This window comes from Eucyclogobius newberryi, unplaced genomic scaffold (assembly GCF_026437365.1).
Source record: "Eucyclogobius newberryi isolate DKJ021-1_F unplaced genomic scaffold, fEucNew1.0.hap1 SCAF_4, whole genome shotgun sequence".
In the NCBI taxonomy this organism is placed as follows: Eukaryota; Metazoa; Chordata; class Actinopteri; order Gobiiformes; family Gobiidae; genus Eucyclogobius; species Eucyclogobius newberryi.
In genome coordinates this window covers 17,991,829-18,013,015 of record NW_027316056.1, presented here as the reverse complement: position 1 = coordinate 18,013,015, position 21,187 = coordinate 17,991,829, and the positions used below count along the sequence as shown (strand labels likewise).

General features: G+C 42.3%; 1 protein-coding gene across 1 annotated transcript in view; it reads left to right on the top strand.

Moving 5' to 3' along the window:
- Positions 1 to 21,187, top strand: part of xylt1 (xylosyltransferase I) — a 78,272-nt gene that overhangs the window by 41,008 nt on the left and 16,077 nt on the right. The window contains exons 2-8 of the mRNA XM_072462412.1: positions 91 to 652; positions 4,224 to 4,396; positions 4,485 to 4,687; positions 10,196 to 10,276; positions 12,126 to 12,342; positions 13,547 to 13,723; positions 15,373 to 15,638. Of these exons, the coding sequence (XP_072318513.1) occupies positions 91 to 652; positions 4,224 to 4,396; positions 4,485 to 4,687; positions 10,196 to 10,276; positions 12,126 to 12,342; positions 13,547 to 13,723; positions 15,373 to 15,638 (1,679 nt within the window). The remainder of the gene's footprint in view (positions 1 to 90; positions 653 to 4,223; positions 4,397 to 4,484; positions 4,688 to 10,195; positions 10,277 to 12,125; positions 12,343 to 13,546; positions 13,724 to 15,372; positions 15,639 to 21,187) is intronic.

Here is a 21,187-nt window from a genome sequence, read left to right as displayed (position 1 = left end):
TGCACCACGCTTGCTCAGTTCTGATCTTGTTTTTCTGGTTTGTTCCCTCCGTCCTCCCCTCTACCCCAACATTTCCCCTTTTCACTGTAGGATGGATATTACTCGCATCGGCCGAAGGAGAAAGTGGACAGCAACAACGAGAACTCAGTGCCCAAAGACTTTGAAAATATAGACAATAGTAATTTTGGGGCGCGATCGCAGCCTCATAGACAGACAACAGGCGCTCCCGGGAGTAAGCAGCAGAGAGCGCATTTCCAGGAGAGGGCCCACGCACAGCAGCAGGCCTGGCGGGACAGTGCACCCAGCATGAGCCGAGCGTCCAACGAGGTACTCCCCGTGGGGCACTCCCAGCACCTCTCGATGGGAATAAACAACTTCTCGCAGCAAGTCAGCCAGCAGTACCGCAGTGTCCCATCGCAGCAGCCCCAGCACAGGCACGCACACCCGCACAAGAGGCAGGAGACGGCAGCGGCGCCCCTGGACGTCGCCTACGAGCAGCCGCCCAAATGTGAGATCAACGGTAAAGAGGCCATCTCTGCACTGTCTCGGGCCAAGAGCAAAGAGTGCAGGCAGCAGATCGCAGAGGTGTACTGCAGGCACAAAGAGGGACAGCTGATGCCCGACAAGGTCACGCGCTACTGTCCCATCGAAGGTGAGTACGGCATCATAATTAATGTGATTGATTATTGAATTTGAGTTCATTTAAATGTTTGGAAATAACAGTGAAGTCTTTAGTATTCTGTGGTGCAAATGTACAAGCAGCTGGTAAATACCAATCAGTCAGTGATGTAATCTTGCGCTGTTGATGAAGTAGAATGTTTACCATATTAATACATTTAGTAAAATGTATGCATAGTCAATATTGCAAAATCATTTTACTTTAAAGGCAAAAACTGCAATGACGCAAAAAGGTTTTCAGGGGTTGAGTCACTAGCATCACATTCATTTTCGTATTGTTTGATGCAAAACTTAAAATGTCATCCTCTCTTCTTTTGATACAAGCGGTTTGTTTTTTCAAATAGCAACAGCAAAACCGATTAAAATAACTGAAGATTTGTAGTTCATGCACTGCAATTATAACTCTTCAAAGGCTGAGGTAAATTCATGGAGAAAATATGGTTAGAGCTCGTTTGGTGTAGATGATTTTCCCATTTTCATTAATTGTGTCCAACTGGCCACACAGTAGAGGATTTCTTTACCCGAATGGACTCAAAGAAACACATGGGCTGTTTTATTCTGTCTACAAAGGCTCACAATAAGGCCATCAGTTTGCCAAATTTAAGCGCCTGGCACATCCACACACACTAGACAATGGGCACTGGAGACTGGAACCTCTTACGCATACTGTCAGTCCTACCACACCGTTATTTTACCATAACGCAAGCTGCAGCAGTGACTGTGCAACTTTTGTGCATTCCCCGTCATCCCAGGAGCTGCGGTATCATTTGTCAGCACCTAAGCTCTTGTCATCCCATGGTTCAACTCTGCCCCACTCAAACAGACAGTCTGATCAGAAGAGACAAAGAAATTGAAAAAGGTCTTTCCCCGGTGGCTGGCCTGTAACAACACGACAGCTAAATTAAATCACTTTTTTTTTTACACTGCCTGTCTGCTGCCTGCCAATGCATTATCCCTCTCCCCTGCCCCTCTGCTGCTCCCCTCCCAATTTGAGTAGTAACCTTGTTAGCACAAAATTGTCCGATGTGATTTGATAGCTGTCCTGTCCTTGAGGCCTTGGCTACATTAGTAATTATATTAGGGCTGATATTTGCAAGCAAACTGTGTGTTAGACCATTTCCTCTGCTATGTGCTAACGCGACTAATTATGAGTTGAGTGGGCAGTAGCAGGAGAAGCTGGCCATCACTCCCTGACCCTGAGCACATTAAGCATTAACCCACTGGCCAGACTCTTTGGTTGTTGCTCTTACTAAAGAGAACGACTTATTATGCCTCACACCCACGGAAAAGCCCATGTCCAATGAGCTCTTATTTCATTCATACAATAAAAATATGGCAAACGAGTTCAGTGGTTCTTTGGGTGAAAGGCATTTTACAGAAAACTGCATTAGCTCCAACTATTGGTCAACTCTGACTATATTCAAGAGCCATGATAGATCTCACGGTTTTTAAATGTACAGATATGTATATTGTTAGTTACAAGTAGAGTTTGAAATATTTTTTTATTGTAAGTCTCATAGTGTTAGCGTTTCAATAAAATATATCCATAATTAAAGATATTAATCCAGCCTGATTTGCAAGACACTTTTAGATCAAAAATATACACAATATTTGAGTCAGTAGGGTTGAAAATGAAGTGTTTCGGCTCCTTCAGATTGTTGAAGGAGGGAAAATTGCAGCAGTTCACATGTTGGAGATGGTTTGATGACGAATGTGATGGAGGAAGTTTAAAATCCAGATTGCCCAGACTGTCGCGATAAAGAGTGATGAGGCTTCTTCACAGGTACAATACCTCACGTACACCGAGCAGCACAAAACACACATGCTGAACTGAGCTGTCAGTAAAAGGAGGTTCACACACACCGCGACGCTCATTAGTTCAACTAGCTAGCATCGCGCCCTCTCAAAGTGCTTTGTGGAGCGTCTGGCCAATTATCCATGTGCAAAGCAAACCAGTGAACCTTCTTAGCTGGCCACCAATTACCATTCAATCTGATATGGCCTGCAGCAGATCTCCCCTTGGGTGTTTCTCTCGCTTGCTCACACAAAAACATAGAACAAATGACTGACAGAAGTTTAAGTTGGGCAAGCGTGTCATTAACCGTTTCCTATTGGCTTTAGATTTAACCAGGATTTTGGATGTTTAGCATTGGTTCATTCACCACAGTAGGACAAGCGTGTCTCTAAAGACACTAAAGATTAAGGAGAACACCGGTTACTTCTCCACTGTTATTCCTGCATATGAAATGAAAATCCAGTAATGTGTAACTTGTGTTGTGATATGCTATATATTTGCTGCATTATGAACTCAATTGAATACCATCAGTTTTGAATAGAGCCAGTTTGACAAGTGGTGACAATTGACCACATGTTTTTTTGTTACCATCTTGAAGGTATGGTAAGGTATGGTTGTCATTTTCATCTTTATCTTATGTCAACTTAAGGTTGACAGTGCTGCAGAGAAAACGTTGGCTGTATATATAGCCTGTGCGGTTCATGCGATTGCAGACAGCAGAAAACGGTGTGGATGATTCGTGCCATATTTTTCCCTGTCGCCGATGCATGTTGGACATGTCAAGCATAAACTGATCTTTAGTTAGACTCTTGAGATCAAAACTTGATAAAAAAGATATAATCATGTTTATTCGGGGTATTTGTTAGTAAACTATAACATACAGAGGTCATTATTTTATATTTATTTAATTGAAAACCACATTATTTATCTAAAACAAGTTTAAAACTGTACAACTGATTGCTCTACACTTTAGCAAGCGGCAGATTGTCATCGACTTGTTTTTAGTGTTTAAAAATGTATGTCTGTTTTTTTTTCTTTAACATGGGGCAGGGATGGGTAAGCCTTCAACAATGCAGAATAATTCAAACATGTATGAATCAATCAATCAATCAAAAACAACTCCTTATTGGTTAGAATGATCACAAAAGTGCATTTTACACAATATGTCCCCTTTAAAATTGCACTCATATTCCTCTTTATGTGACATATTATGAACAAGCCTCTTGTGAGCTACCACAGTTAGTAGAGATTCAAAAACAAACAACGCCATAATGCTTTTGGCTTTAATGGTCCAGGGCTGCTTTGGGACATGTTTATCTTTTTCTTCTGCGGTTTAGGGCGGCATGAACTTGCCCAGCGGAAAGATATTTGAGGTTAGAAGCCGCTCTCCGGAGATCATGAGAATAGTTTAATTTGATACTGGATGGCTTGACTGCTGGCTCTGTGCTATTTGTTGTCACGGGGTTGGAATTGAAAGCATCTTTGGGGAACAAGAGGCGAACAGAAAGCCCCTGTGGTATGCAACCTGGAGTCCGTGTACTGTTTTATTATTATTTTCAATCAGAAATAGTATAGACAGAAATATCAGTATAGTTGTGTTGATATTTAGAGTAGTTTGCCTGTCCAAACATTGTTACGCTGTGTCATGGCAGTGATACAATATATTTGATATTGATTATGATCTTGTATTAAATTTGTTTGCCAGGTAATAGATTTGATGTAGTTAATATCAACAATCTGTCTCACTCAGGTAAAGCTAATGTTAATGTCCAGTGGGATGAGGACTCGTCTGAGACTGTTCCATCTAAACCAGTGAGGATCGCCTTTTTGCTGGTGGTCCACGGAAGAGCCTCTCGACAGCTGCAGCGCCTTTTGAAAGCCATCTACCACACTTCACACTATTACTACATACATGTGGACCAGGTAAGGCCTATGTGATCACCTGGTTTATCCTCTTGGTGAATACATTCGAAATTTTAAGAACAGACAGATATACAATATTGTCTTCCAGCGCTCCAACTACCTACACAGACAAGTGCTGGCTCTGGCGTCTCACTATCCCAACGTGAGGGTGACTCCATGGCGCATGTCCACCATTTGGGGTGGAGCCAGTCTTCTCACCATGTACCTGCGGAGTATGGCTGACCTGCTGGCCATAAGAGACTGGAGCTGGGACTTCTTCATCAACCTGAGTGCAGCCGACTATCCCATCAGGTGCGCAGCCGTAATGTGACTATCGGCGGTATTTGCTAAGAGGGATGTTTTAGAAGCATGTGTTGATACCAAATACCTGCAGTTTTCCTCTCAAAGGCAGATGTCCAGTGTGCAAAATAATAGCAGCGCGCTCTGAGCCAATATGGGAAATTCAATCCAGATTGGTCAGGGCCCTGTGGTTATCTGCAAGCTTTAAATAAAGAGTCACTCCAAAGCAAACAGATCAATGAAGCAGAGCCTCTGCTTTTCTCAGGCACGGTTCATTCACACCTCCCCATCCCTGGTTCCTTTCCTCAGCTCTACTCAATGGGCTACATGCTGAACTGATTACAATTTAATTGCAGAGGGTCAATACATATTGACTGTTCCAACTTGTTGTGTACTGTACCATCCCATGCTCGTCTTTGCTCCAAACCAGAGCTTTAAAAGGCTCTAAGAGGTAATTAAACGAGTGTGAACTGGACCTGAAGCGCTGAAAATAGTCTTTTGGATGTGCACCTTTTTGTTTGGGTTTATGGTCCTCGCGAGAGCTAAGGGTCTGCCGTGTTTTTGATGTAGCTCCACAGCAGCCAATTAGAAAACTCCTGTTAAAGAGCAAGTTATCTCCCCGGCACAGCCAGATGTCCACCAGTTGAATTGGACAGACTGTAATGACCAGTGGGCAAAAGGAGTTCCACAGCTGGAGCCTCTGTTCTCAGATGGTCTGTGTCTTCTCAGTATCAGTGCACAGAACATACACGCTGTGCTCATGCTTTACCTCAGCCTGCTCACATCCTGTCTGTTACATGTGTTTATTACCTCAGCCTGCTCACTCTGTCTGTTACATGTGTTTATTACCTCAGCCTGCTCACTATCTGTCTGTTACCTGTGTTTATTACCTCAGCCTGCTCACTCTCTGTCTGTTACATGTGTTTATTACCTCAGCCTGCTCACTCTCTGTCTGTTACCTGTGTTTATTACCTCAGCCTGCTCACTCTCTGTCTGTTACGTGTGTTTATTACCTCAGCCTGCTCACTCTCTGTCTGTTACATGTGTTTATTACCTCAGCCTGCTCACTCTCTGTCTGTTACGTGTGTTTATTACCTCAGCCTGCTCACATCCTGTCTGTTACGTGTGTTTATTACCTCAGCCTGCTCACATCCTGTCTGTTACATGTGTTTATTACCTCAGCCTGCTCACATCCTGTCTGTTACGTGTGTTTATTACCTCAGCCTGCTCACTCTCTGTCTGTTACCTGTGTTTATTACCTCAGCCTGCTCACTCTCTGTCTGTTACCTGTGTTTATTACCTCAGCCTGCTCACATCCTGTCTGTTACGTGTGTTTATTACCTCAGCCTGCTCACTCTGTCTGTTACCTGTGTTTATTACCTCAGCCTGCTCACTCTGTCTGTTACATGTGTTTATTACCTCAGCCTGCTCACTCTCTGTCTGTTACCTGTGTTTATTACCTCAGCCTGCTCACTCTCTGTCTGTTACATGTGTTTATTACCTCAGCCTGCTCACATCCTGTCTGTTACGTGTGTTTATTACCTCAGCCTGCTCACATCCTGTCTGTTACGTGTGTTTATTACCTCAGCCTGCTCACATCCTGTCTGTTACATGTGTTTATTACCTCAGCCTGCTCACTCTGTCTGTTACATGTGTTTATTACCTCAGCCTGCTCACTCTGTCTGTTACATGTGTTTATTACCTCAGCCTGCTCACTATCTGTCTGTTACATGTGTTTATTACCTCAGCCTGCTCACTCTGTCTGTTACATGTGTTTATTACCCCAGCCTGCTCACTCTCTGTCTGTTACATGTGTTTATTACCTCAGCCTGCTCACTCTGTCTGTTACCTGTGTTTATTACCTCAGCCTGCTCACATCCTGTCTGTTACCTGTGTTTATTACCTCAGCCTGCTCACTCTCTGTCTGTTACCTGTGTTTATTACCTCAGCCTGCTCACTCTCTGTCTGTTACCTGTGTTTATTACCTCAGCCTGCTCACATCCTGTCTGTTGCCTGTGTTTATTACCTCAGCCTGCTCACTCTCTGTCTGTTACATGTGTTTATTACCTCAGCCTGCTCACTCTCTGTCTGTTACCTGTGTTTATTACCTCAGCCTGCTCACTCTCTGTCTGTTACATGTGTTTATTACCTCAGCCTGCTCACTCTCTGTCTGTTACATGTGTTTATTACCTCAGCCTGCTCACTCTCTGTCTGTTACATGTGTTTATTACCTCAGCCTGCTCACTCTCTGTCTGTTACATGTGTTTATTACCTCAGCCTGCTCACTCTCTGTCTGTTACCTGTGTTTATTACCTCAGCCTGCTCACATCCTGTCTGTTACCTGTGTTTATTACCTCAGCCTGCTCACATCCTGTCTGTTACATGTGTTTATTACCTCAGCCTGCTCACATCCTGTCTGTTACCTGTGTTTATTACCTCAGCCTGCTCACTCTCTGTCTGTTACATGTGTTTATTACCTCAGCCTGCTCACTCTCTGTATGTTACCTGTGTTTATTACCCCAGCCTGCTCACTCTCTGTCTGTTACCTGTGTTTATTACCTCAGCCTGCTCACATCCTGTCTGTTACATGTGTTTATTACCTCAGCCTGCTCACTCTGTCTGTTACCTGTGTTTATTACCTCAGCCTGCTCACTCTGTCTGTTACCTGTGTTTATTACCTCAGCCTGCTCACATCCTGTCTGTTACATGTGTTTATTACCTCAGCCTGCTCACTCTGTCTGTTACCTGTGTTTATTACCTCAGCCTGCTCACTCTGTCTGTTACCTGTGTTTATTACCTCAGCCTGCTCACATCCTGTCTGTTACATGTGTTTATTACCTCAGCCTGCTCACATCCTGTCTGTTACCTGTGTTTATTACCTCAGCCTGCTCACTCTGTCTGTTACCTGTGTTTATTACCTCAGCCTGCTCACTCTCTGTCTGTTACCTGTGTTTATTACCTCAGCCTGCTCACTCTGTCTGTTACATGTGTTTATTACCTCAGCCTGCTCACATCCTGTCTGTTACCTGTGTTTATTACCTCAGCCTGCTCACTCTCTGTCTGTTACATGTGTTTATTACCTCAGCCTGCTCACATCCTGTCTGTTACATGTGTTTATTACCTCAGCCTGCTCACTCTCTGTCTGTTACCTGTGTTTATTACCTCAGCCTGCTCACTCTCTGTCTGTTACATGTGTTTATTACCTCAGCCTGCTCACTCTGTCTGTTACATGTGTTTATTACCTCAGCCTGCTCACATCCTGTCTGTTACCTGTGTTTATTACCTCAGCCTGCTCACTCTCTGTCTGTTACATGTGTTTATTACCTCAGCCTGCTCACATCCTGTCTGTTACCTGTGTTTATTACCTCAGCCTGCTCACTCTGTCTGTTACCTGTGTTTATTACCTCAGCCTGCTCACTCTCTGTCTGTTACATGTGTTGATTACCTCAGCCTGTTCACTGCTTGTCTGTTACATGTGGCATTACCTCTGCCTCAGTCTGACACTTATTTGGGTTTGTCAGTCTCAGCGCTGATTACAGCTGTTGGTGTGGGTTTTCTGCTTTTTGCCTCATCTGCTCATTTGCATCAGGCTGATGATCTGTAGAGAAGCGACTGATGGAGTGAGAGATGCCCCCGGGCATCTACAGGAAGTGCCTATGTGTGCTTTAAGATGTACTGTATTGTAAACTAATTCACTTCTTTGCTTTGCCAAGTCAAAATGAATCCAGAGTGCTGACAACTTTACTGATCTGTGCAACTTCCTCCTTCAGATTAAACATGAAAACTTTAAACCATCACAGACCACTCCAGAATCTGCCCTAGATCTTCTGTGATAAAAAAAAAAGTCCAACACTACAAATTAGCACAAGTCATATTTGTCCACATAATCACCACCTAATCACAATGTAGTTATGTTGGTTTCAGAACTACAAAATGTACAATGAAAACATACAGTGACTGCACTACAGTCTTGGCTCAGAGGCCCGGAGCCCCTACTGCAGCTCTCTTTTTCAGTGGGTGCAAGAGGAATGTTTGGGGCTCCCTGCCCTGCTCGGCTCTGACTAGCGCTGTTGTTATCAGTGGGACTGTAGACAAGCATTATTTCCCCTCTAATTCCCAGATAATATCTGTGCTGCCGCATGGTTGCTTCTCAAAAGCAGAGTGAGAGCGCCTCACACCAGCAGAGAGGCAGTGTCCATGTGGAATCTGAGTCCAAAGGAAGAGTCTCCTCCGTCCGAGCTTTAATCTGCTCTGTCTTCTGCTTTACTCCTTTCCTTTTAAAGCCCTTTCATAGACTCCAGCACAGCCTTTAAGAGGCCTAAACTGATGAGACAATGACTAGCTAGAGGCTCATATCTCTAATCTCCACCACTTTGTCAGTCCCTGTTCAAAAGGTGCGGTGTCCAAATGTGTAGTCATCATTAGAAGTACTCATTACTAATTTGAAGTTTTAGAAACTACAATGATAGTTACAGGATAAAATTCCACAAAATTAGTAAGTAACAGCCTTTTCATCTTATTTCAGAGAGCTGTGGGTGTTTAAATCCAAGGGCTAACACTGAACAAAATAGGCCCAGTAGAGGAGATGACCACTCAGGTGGTAAATCTGGAGCTCTGCATGAACTTCCTGGTTGAGTGTGACTCCATGTGTCAGTGCGGCCTGGAGCGTTTGTGCAGTGTTGCAGATGCACCCTGGGCATGTGTGTGTGTCCAGGAAGTGAAGAGTGTCTAGAACAAATCATCAGTTAGGCTTTGTGGCTCAGGACCTCCTAAGATAAACCCCCTAGGCTGTGAAATTGCTCCTTGAAGAGAAAATGACATTAATATGCGCTGGTCCCTCCCCCCACTGATCCGTGAGCCTTTTTACCATGGCTTCACTGCTCTTTTAGAACAGTCACCCCAAGCCATCATCAAAGGGTTTCAGAGCAGATGAAATGTTGAAGCCATTGACTGGGGCATAGCCTGCAGAGCAAAGCTTTTAGACTGTCTGGACGGTGTACGAGGGAATAGACAGCCTTACAATGTAACAGCAGCATGCAGTCATTCATCAAAATCATAGATAGCACGATCTTTTGTATTTTCCTAAACGCCACTAACAGCGTGAACAGACTCAAGGGCCATAGCGAAAGGAGTTTAATTGCTCTTGGCATGGCTTTAAGCAGCTCCAGCACATGTATATGTGTTTTTCTTTCATATTTAAGACGAAAGAGCAACAATCAAGTCAAATGCTGATTAGTGCATTTGTAGTGAGAGGCCTTGTATAACTGGTATGATGGTTTGTGTTAATGCATGGACATAGGCAACCTGAACTGTGGCATTGTGGTAGTATTGCTGTAGTTGTAGATATTGTCGTAGTGATCATTATTATCATTATAGCTGGTTCAGAAGCAAAGCTGGTTTGATCTCATTTCCTGGCAGCTACACTGCACCTGCACATGTTACAGCTGAATCAATAATTCACTCCCAGCTCAGCTCCACCATATGTTCCCCAGTCTCACCCAGTCGTTTGTCCCGTTTCAGGACCAATAACCAGCTGGTGGCCTTCCTGTCCAAATACAGAGAGATGAACTTCATCAAGTCCCATGGCAGAGATAACGCCAGGTGAGACACTCCTCTAAACCTCATTTTCATTTGCCCTCTAAAGTCCCCGCCTTTCGAAGTGCCTGGCTCGCCTCTCTCTGGGCGCGGTGCTGCCAGTGTGATGTAGTCACTGAATCATAATACAATTAGCTCCCATCTGTGGCGTTATTAATTAACCTTGGTGATGGGGTGAGAGGGAGAGGTGAGAGCCAGAACTTCCCTCACTGCTGTTACTGTCCCGCTGCTCTGTCATTACCAACTGTGAATGAGTCAAAATGTTTCTCCAAACGCTTTAGAATAGGTGCTCAGATAACAAGCGAATACTATTCCAGGACTAATTTATAGTTTACATTTAGATTGGTAGAAACAAAGACGAACAAAGATTGCTTTAGTTACAACAGTGTAATAGAAGCTGTACTGTTAGTAGCAGTGATTCTTGTATTCAGCTGTGAATAGTAAAATTGTACTGTGGAATTGTGCTAATAATTCTGTACTTGTACCTGTTGTCGTAGCGGCAAACACTTTTTAGCTTTGGAGTTAAGATTTTAGAACCATATTGTTGCTTACTTCTTCCTCTTATTGATTGATTCTCTTTTTTTAATCTACTTTTACAACGTTCAAGTCACATAAGAATCACCATGACTTAGCCCTACATAATCATAGCATGCAATGTTTTATATTTTCAATGAGAGAGGCAGCTTAGTCCTAATTTAATTTAGTTTATCAATTTAATTAATTCTGCTAATCCCCAATGATACTATGCATATATGCTCAGCACTGTTTACTCCTTAATTTGTGTTTGTTTAGTCACAAGTCACAAAGTCACAAAGTCAGTCATCCTCTGTCCCGTGTGAGTCTGACCCTTTCACCTGACTCCGATTATCTATAATGCATGCTGTCTGACTGTCTCCATGGGAACTGTTTATGCATTATTTAGGGTCCTTGTACTGTACGATGCAGTGTAGAATTACAGTAGTGTTGTATTTTATTCAACACAAATAATATGCCGTAAAATTGTAACTTACGAGATCAGAGACAGAGAGCAGTCTTCCTGTATCGCACAATCTTAATGTGGCATCAAGACCTGGACTTTAATCACAAATGTTAAAGTTCATGTGTAACCGGGCTTATCTTCCAATTATCCTGTGTGACAAAGCCTTTATTATATATTAATTTGTCCCTTTTTGACCTCTTGTGTGTGGATGTAGCAGTGTGCTCCTGGTGTTTCTTGGTCTGTTGTATTCATACGTCAAAATATTTTTCCAGGTATTGTATATCATAATTTGTTTTCGGGGTAAATATGAAATTGGGAATCTTGCTATAAAAGTCTGCTGACACCGTGCAAATGACTTTCCTCATAGATGCAAAGTCAGGCAGATTGCAGCTAATTGGAAATGCTAACGCCTTGAGGGTAAAAACCCTAATAATGAAAGGAATAAGGCGTGAGGAGTGGAATTAGAACTAATAATTATCACTAAGATAGCACCTCTCTGGGTGGAGTCTGAGTCCCTGTGTTACTGTGGGTTTTCTCCTGTCCCGGTTGTACCCCGCCTAAGGCCCAAAGTCACTGGGATAGGGTCCAGTCACCTGCGACCTCTGACGGGAACAAGCAGTAGAAAATAAATGAATGATCCATCACTCAAACATCCTTAAATACGTATTAAGTATTTTTTCTAGCTTCAATAATAGTATCAATAATAGTTACCATAATATAGTTAGGCCATATTTTCCTGTCCTATGTCAAAACATGTCAAATCTGATGTTTTACTGTACATTATCACAGCAGGTGTCTTTAAAAGTACTTTCCAGAAGTATGCTCACAAAATACTAGTTCACCTTTAGTACTATAAAGTATTTGAATTTGTTCTAGGTTCATCCGTAAGCAGGGGTTAGACCGTCTGTTTTATGAGTGTGACACCCACATGTGGAGACTCGGCGACCGGAAGATCCCGGAGGGCATCTCTGTGGACGGAGGCTCGGACTGGTTCCTCCTCAATCGTATGTTTGTTGAGTACGTCATCAACTCACAGGACGACCTGGTCACCAACATGAAGCGCTTCTACGCCTACACCCTGCTGCCTGCCGAGGTACCCTAGACTGTCTACACCACAGCGCCATACCGTAGTGAAAGAAGCTACTAAAGGGCATAAAATCAACTAAATACATCTGTTCAATATCATTTTATTTGAAGAATTTACAGATTTTTTGGCATAGTTATTGTATTATTTGCAAATATGTACATGTTCTTGCATATTAAGTAGGGCTGCAAAATATTGGAAATGATTGGGATTTGATTGTTTATTAAGGCAAGGCAAGTTTATTTGTAGAGCACATTTCATAAAACTGAAACACAGATTCCCCACATTTAGTCCTGACTCTGGCACCAGCAGGAGGCCGGTCCCTGACGTCCTCAGAGTCCGAGATGGTTCATATGGCACTAACATGTCTGAGATGTACTTTGGTGCTAGGCCAGGGGTGGGCAATTATTTTCCTCCGAAAGTAGCGGCTTCATTGGTGTGAAAAAAAAAAAAAAGCCCCAAAATTAAATATCAAATAAAATATCACTTTTCTGTCAAATATAGGCTATTGAATCTATTATTTAATTTATTTCACGTCATATATTAAGGATACACGTGCAGATGGATGCCTGAGGGCAAAAAAGGAAAAGAAAAAAAATGTATATTTTTTTTTTTTCCTTTTTTGCCCTCAGGCAGAATAAGGAAAATCATGAGTAAAATCAGACTATTTTTACATTTTAAAAACAGTACACTTTTGTGTTATTGCAATAGATTTGTGTTTGTTGTCGCATTGATTATTCCATCAGCCATTATTAGTACATTAAGCATTAAGCATTAAGCAATCACCTAATATGAAAGGGACTGGAAACTTGAATGAACCTTAATTCTGTAGTTTAAATGGGTTAGCAGTTGTTTCCCCAATGTATGTGTTGAATAAACTTTTGGTGTTTTTTTTGAGTATCCCAAAAATAGAGTTCCTTATTTCTATGCCTGTGCCAGTTCTGTTTATCTTGAAAATGAATGGGAGCAGACAAAACTGTAAAGTGAAAGCATGGTGTAAATCCTTCCTTTTCAGCCATATACAAGGATTGGATGAGAATTGAATTGGGCGAATGGGATGTTTATCATGAGCCTTTCTGTGTTGCTACTCTATTTCCTCTTGTGAATTGGATGGTGGGAAAAACCTATAAAAAGGCTTTACAATTTTCTGATTTCACTACTTTTCACTTCAGCTTTTTTTTCTTTCGTTTTGTGTGTTTCGTCCCTTATACAGTCATTCTTCCACACTGTGCTGGAGAATAGCGCCTACTGTGAGAGCATGGTGGACAACAACCTGCGCATCACAAACTGGAACCGCAAACTGGGCTGTAAATGCCAGTACAAGCACATCGTGGACTGGTGCGGCTGCTCCCCAAACGACTTCAAACCGGCAGACTTCCACCGTTTCCAGGTAACTTATTGTCTTTATTTATTATTTATTGCAATTCACAACTAGTTTAAGCAAATTCAACTGGTAGCCCTTGACAAACTCTTGCTCTTGAAGTAGTCCTCAGCCCCAAAAAACGTTGGAGACCCTTGGTATACAGGTAGGTAGTAGGAGTATCTGTAAGCGTGAGATGCATTGGTTGGTGGTATTGGTTATAATTACAGTGGTAACATCTAAAATTTAAAAAAGGGTTATTTTAAGTTATTTTTAAAACTGCAACTCATTTGTTCTAATTTTGACTTACTGTACATTAGATCGTTTTTTTTCCAATTCTAAAAATATTCTAACGTTTTTTTCCTATTCTTTGTCTATGGTGGTGCGTAATCAAACAAAATGGATTCCGTTGTAATTTGTACAAAATTAAAGTGAATTGATCGTGTATTTTCACAAGTCTGACCCTACCTGATGCCTGGAGGACAGTGGTGGTCTCCCGTCCTTCACACCACAGTGAAAGGCGTCAGGCTGACCTCACTGTTTCTCGCTCAGTCCGGCTGCAGTCTGGCCCTGGTCAGTGCCAAAACATTACCACGGGGCCCTGGCATCGCCGCTCAGAGTCTGCGGGCTCAGCAAAGTCCAAAACCTTCAACAAAAACCGTCTCTTCCAAAAGCCTGCCCGAGCCTGCCAGACCCCAGTATTAATGGGGCTTGAAATCCCAATTTCCTTTTGAACCTTTGCACCGATAGATAGAGACAGACTAAAGCACTGTTTAATTTGGTTTGCAGATGAGACGAATAATTACGTTGCAACTATCTGGGTTCCCACATAGTGCACGCTCAGGAGGCCGATTATACATAACAGTGAATGGAACTGTAAGAGTTTCCGTCAGTTGCTATTTAAAAAAAGATTTATTCTCAAAGTGTTATTTAATTTAAAGTTATTTATTGGTCTTTATTTTAATTTAAACGAAACCATGTGCCTACAGTCATTGATTTAGATTAGGCCAGATGACCTTCCTTCCATTTGTTAGTCCCTTTAGTTGAAGTGAATGCTGGACTAAATTAATTAAATTCCAAGCTTTTCTTAGTATCCAATCACTCTGGAAAACATTAACATTACAAATGAATCTGATGCATTGAATTATTTGGTGTTCCTTATTTAATTACTGTGAGTGGTTCCACAGTCCATTAAATCTCCTAAATTTGACTATTAGTGTCCATATATTTTTCTCTTTCAAAAGTGCATTTGTATGCATTGCACTGAAAGTTATGATCAATTTCATCAAACGCTGTCAACAACAACCAATAGTGAGGTCACTCTTGGCACAAATAGCCAAGTTATAAATCTGGCTTCTAAAATCGTGCTTTTTTTGAGTATTTTTATTTGATTTTGTCTTGTTTTAGTTCTATTGAGTAGAACTACATTGATGCAACTAGGATGTCACAAATATCAAATGTTAGTGTTAAGATTATTGTGAGAATGAGCCCATGACCGAACAGCAGTGAAATCTTCAATATTCTTTAATTCCCATTGTCCAATACATTACTCTTCTTCAAGTTTGTGATCAACTATTGTGACCTGAATAATCACAATTATCGACTGAATAATCTTGACATCCCTTGCTGCAACTTTCTGTTCACAATTACCTCCTTCTTATATGCTTTTTTTTATGCAGCAAACCGTTCGTCCCACCTTCTTTGCCCGTAAGTTTGAAGCCAGCGTGAACCAGGAGATTGTGAACCAGTTGGACTCGTACCTGTTCGGCCCTCCGCCTCAGGGGACACCGGCCCTGAACTCGTACTGGGAGAACATCTACGATGAGCCCGATGGAGTGGCCAGTTTATCGGACACTCAGCTCACCTATTACCACTCCTTCTCCCGACTCGGGCTGTCTCGAGCTGCGTCCTCTCTGCAGGGAAACGCTAATGACCTCAGCTGCAGGTTGGTTTTCTAAACAACACACACTTGTGCAAATATTGTCTTTTGGGTCCGGGCAGTCCACACCTGCTCCACATCTAGGCATCGGTATTATGTGGGCCACACCTTTTGTAAGCATGAGAAGTCAACACGCTCTGAAAACCATTGTGTTTGCTCCTATGTAACTTCATCATATGTCAAAGCAACCGCATCACAATAGCTTTCTCCAAGAAGCAGAGGGACGTTTTGAGGGGCCCTGTTCATTATGAAACCAGATATGTCTCGCTTGTCATTTTAAACCGGAGATAATGACTTCATGCATACTTTAAACAAGGCTGTGACCTTTCGTGTGCAATAAAATAAACAAGCCAGGCCTATAAAGATCAGACTCAAACTGGAAGATATTCTGGTCCAGAGGTAAATTCTTCTAGTCCTTTTTGCATCGCAGTAGCAGATTATTTGTTCGATTGTGTATGCCAAGTGTATGCTAAGTTACAAAGGCACAGTTTGTTTTATTCTAATTGTAAACCGAGTCATACAGTCTTGTAGTCAACTATTTCTGCTTTATACAAAAATGCAAAATCAAAAACACCTTGTTGCACCTTTATTTTTTTTTTTGTCATTTTCATCTTGATACGCTCAGCATGATTGGCATATTTGTTCAAGAATACTGTGGCAAAAGACAGTGTTTCAAAATATATTTTAGCTGTTTGTGCGGAGATTCTTTTAACATATGTTATTAAATAGGCTCCTGTCACCTGCGGCGTCTAAAGGGAACAAGCGGTAGAAAAAGGATGTTATTTAATTCATAATACATACAGTTACCGGTACAATATGAAAGCCCAGCGCTGTTTATCATTCTCCTTTTTTTTAATATTACATACTGTATTTCTTCGGCAGAAGATTTATCAACCTTTGATTATATTAAAGGTTGAATGGACGATTTTTTTGGCCCAAATCTGAGTCTCATTTCCTCGTGGCGTGGACTGCCGATTAGTCCTGCCACGTATCAATCATAGAACTAACCTACTGTTCACAGGGCCGGCCCAGCCTATAAGCGAACTAAGCAGCCGCGTAGGGCCCCGAGGCGTTAGTAGGGCCCCCAATCTGGCAACCCGTCTTATGCGAAGTGCAAGCGCAGCGTGCGCCACTAGTGTAGTAGCGCTGCTGGCGCGGCAGCGACACAGCGGTAACATATAACGCACAAACCGCATTTATTTGTAATGACAATCTGGCAACCAAGACACCAGACCTGCGCTGATTGGGCAACTTCATTGTGCGCGAGCAGAACGAGAGCAAAACATAAACACAACACAACGTGGTCATCATGTCCAGAAGAATATATCTCCTGGTGCCGAATAACGAAAGAAGAAACTTCTTGACGATGTAAAGAAACTGCAAACTCAACAACACTTTCCAGGTATTGAACTTCTCTTACAAAGAGACGGTTAATGCTGCTGTTTGAAACAACACGATTCTGTCACGTTAGTTCGCTCAGGCTGGAGGAGACGAGAGCTCTGCCCCGCGCACAATAATATGTCTGAATGAAAGATAATAAGCTTCACATTTACACCAGCCCCGTAGTGTTAGCTGCAGGTGAGGCCGGTGAGGGGCGTCTATGCCCCGGGTCACTAAGAGGCGGAGATCTGGTCCAGACGAGCGCCGTCTCGTCCAGAACCTCTGATGTGAGACTTTGGAGTGAACAGTGTGCGGCCCCTGTCCCGGGCCCCTGTCCCGGGCCCCTGTGCAGCCTCAGTCAGAGATGAGCGGTTTGAGTTTGCTCTCTCTCACATCACCATGTGTGAGATCAATCGTGACTCGTGATGTCTGTTTTACTTTGACTTCTTAAAGTGCAATGAGAGGAACGTAAAGGTGCAGGAGTCCAGTGTGTGGTGTTCTGATCAGAACAAACATTTATATTGTAATTAACTTTTAATAGAGCAATAAAACATTTCAATTTATTTAAAAAGCATCATTAGACTATTTGTTATAAATTATAATGAATTGATAGTGAAAAATAACCAGACATATTATAATTACGTCTGTTATAGAATAATACTATATATTTTTATACAAAAGTGGCAAAGTTGCAGAAACGCAGTCGCTTCACTATAGCGAGGTTTAGACCTTCACTTCTAGTTCTGTTCATTCTCTGGGAATAACATGTTTGCACTGTTTTATCAGTGTTAATTGTTAATCAAGCAATGCTTATGCCATTTGTTTAATTTAATATAACTTGTTTTGTCACTTTAGCAAGAAGGAACAGTTGGGAACAGTAAAAGATAAATTAGTAAGGATAACTATTACTTTTACATTTTCAGTTAAAATGAATCAATTTGACCATAATTATTTTTCATAGCCAATATTGTATTGAGTAATTAAGTACACTAATGTATTAATAACTGGCTTTAATCATTTTCTCCTGGCACAGTTTCATCACATCATCATTTTATAGCATTACAACCTCAACATTTTACTCTTACTTTAGCCGGCTGGACCACATTAAAATGCAGTAGAAGACCCAAAAAAGGTCTGAAAATTTCTGGGGGAGGGCCCCCAGACCCCCCCTGTTCATTAATTCAAACTTTTGGGGCCCCCAAAAATGTTTTCGCTTAGGGCCCCCTGAAGGCTTGGGCCGGCCCTGACTGTTCACCTGCAGCCGCGTGAGCTCGTCCCCATGAGAGCAGCACGTTTCTCCGTGTCTAAGCGCATGGCTCTATCATAATATAGTTCCCTCAGTGTACAGGACAAAATTAAGACAGAGAAAGACAGTTCGAGCTGACTCAGAAGAGACAGAAATCTACGGAGATGAGCGATGCGATCCGTCGCGCTAATAAACAAACGCACATCTAGCCGCGAGGCTTTTCTCTGCATCCGCACGGGTTGAGTGCGCATGCGCACTTCCGCTTGAGTTCTCAAATCAGCAAAAAAACGTCCATTACGCCTTTAAATCTTGGACATTCAAGGGGTTAAAAACTGCAGTACAGCTTAAGTTAATCAGTGAAGTTCTTAAAAAGCTGACACAGTAAAGGTATAGGTCAATGCAAAACATAACCAAGGCACCTGAAGAAAAACAGTAAAACAAAATATGTCCACAGCTGTCTGTGGAAGGGGTTGAAAGCTAGTTTGAAGAGAAACAATAAGTAGGGGACAATAGGCTGGCTGCACTAAGAGGAAAAATAAAGTCTAAATAGTGCTGCGCTGTGACTTCATGCAGCCACTCTCTGCTTTATGAGCCTAATAATTAAATACACGAGATGTGTGGCGTGACTACACAGGCTCTGCTTTATTGATTTGCTGTGCCCATTACCAAAACCCAGTCATAAAGAACAAACAGACTTTTTACATTTTAAGTGTTTTAATTTTTTTTTTTTTTTAATGCTACACCCATATGGCGTGTGTGGGCCCTTGTTCGGCGCTGGTGTAGAATTTAGATGTGCTGGCTCCAGATGGACAGAGTGTGAGACTGGAGCGAGGGGCCGGGCCTGGATGCTGATTTTCTGGGGTCCGCTGTGACTTGATTGGAAAGGCTGCCTGGTTGAATAGAGCTTCTGTTCAGAGTACGCCCAGTGTTCCTCTCCTACCACCTCAACACTGGCTACTGCAGGTCTTTAGGAAAAGTCAGTGCCTAAGACCAGATATGGTTAGCAATGAGCTATATTTACTCAACAGGCTGGGTTCAAGTCCAAGAATGTTAGTGTCAGTGGTCTATGTTCAGATATTGGTTCCAACATATCAAAACAGAAAATCTTTAAAACAATCTAATGGCTAAATACTTTCAATTTAATAAAATAAAAAAGTAATCATCCCTGTGTGATTACATAATGCTTTTTGGATATTTGAGTATATCTTATCACAACCTTTCTATGCTGTTGAAAGAGCAACACTTATATAACTATAAAAGAATAGACAAAAATATAGCCGCAAGCGGCAATGATCGGCCCTCGCCACGCCGCCGCCACGCCGCCGCCACACCGCCGCCACGCCGCAAGAGGAGGGGGCGCTAACGCGCCCCAATTGTCCTTTTATTACGCCTACTGCTGAATCTGTGACGCTGTCACATCTTCTCCCCTTTGTTTTACCATCAAAAAGCAATTTTATTTTGAATTCTTGGCAAAATGTGCAGCTTTGCCGCACAGACACCGTGACTCTTTGAATGAAAATGTGGATAACTTTTGATGGTCTTGAAGATGAGTCTCACCAAATTTCAGGTTAATAGGGCTGACGCCCTGGGAGGAGTTTGTGAAAGTCTAAAGTGTAAACATGTTCTGGCGATTTCCCCATTGGAATAACATGAAAGGTTTCGGTCATCGTTACGGCAACGCCATAACAATTATGACATGAGTCATTGACTTTTTTGATGGGGATGCTAAAATTGAGTTGTGTGTCAAATTTCATATAATTTCGCAAAACTAAACATTTAACCTCCATATAAAATCTGTAGGGGGCGCTGTGGCGCCAAATGAATTTATTTCACTTCAAGTAGGTTTAGGGCAAAGAGTTTAACAACTGATTCTAATTTGACGCAATTCGGACTTTATCTGCGCAAACGGCAGAAATTTTAAATATGGGAGATTTCTGAAATTCTAGCTACAGTTTGCGGCTTCGCCGCACAGAGACCGTGAGAGGTATCAATGTAATTTGGATAACTTTTGATGTCCCACTCCTCAGTAGCATTTTCACCAAATTTCAGCTTTTTAGGGCCAACGCCCTGGGAGGAGTTCGTAAAAGTACGACGTTTGGAAAAACTCCGAAGTCATGTTTAGCCATTTTTGAAGCAATATGGCCGACATTTGGTTGGGCGGACGGCGTTGCCGTAATAATATTTTTTACTTCTCTTGTCACCATCTACCTCTGCGCCAAATTTCATGATTCTACGATCAGATTTTTTTTGGGTCATTTCCCATCTCTCAATGCATTTTTGGTACATTTGGGGGCGCTGACGCGCCAATTTTTTTAATTTTAGAAAAGGGAAATAGCCAGAATGTAGAGAGGCACGATTTTTAGAGGCGTGCAAATTTTTGTGACTTTTCGTCAATGTTCACTGGGTGAAAAATAGGGGGGTTGGTCCCGAGAAGAAGAAGAAAGAAAGAAAGAATAATATTCCGATGCGAAAACAATGTTTCCCATTTTTCAAATATCATAAACTATACATTTTCGGAAAGCGCTCGCGCTTTCCTACCTCATGGTGTGGGTCCCTGGTCACTGACGGGTACTTTCGATAATTTTGAGTGGGCTCCGCCCACTTTGTGTTTTTGGCCCTCTATACAGTAATAATGTTCAATTTTTGCCTTACATGCTTATATGCACGGAACATGCAAGAGATGGGGAACGTATTCGTGAGCTACTTAGCGCAAATGAGTGCTTTATATGGGGATGACGACACTTTTCCCAATGTAAAGTGCTCGTTTAGTGCGAACTTTTGCACGGGCTTCGCCCGTTTACAACGGTAATGTTCCATTTTCCTACAACTAATTAGTATGCACGGGGCGTGCATGAGTGGAGGAGTGCGTTAGTGAGTGTTTGGAAGGGGGCGAGCGCTTCGCGCTCGATTTTGTGCGCACTACGTGCGC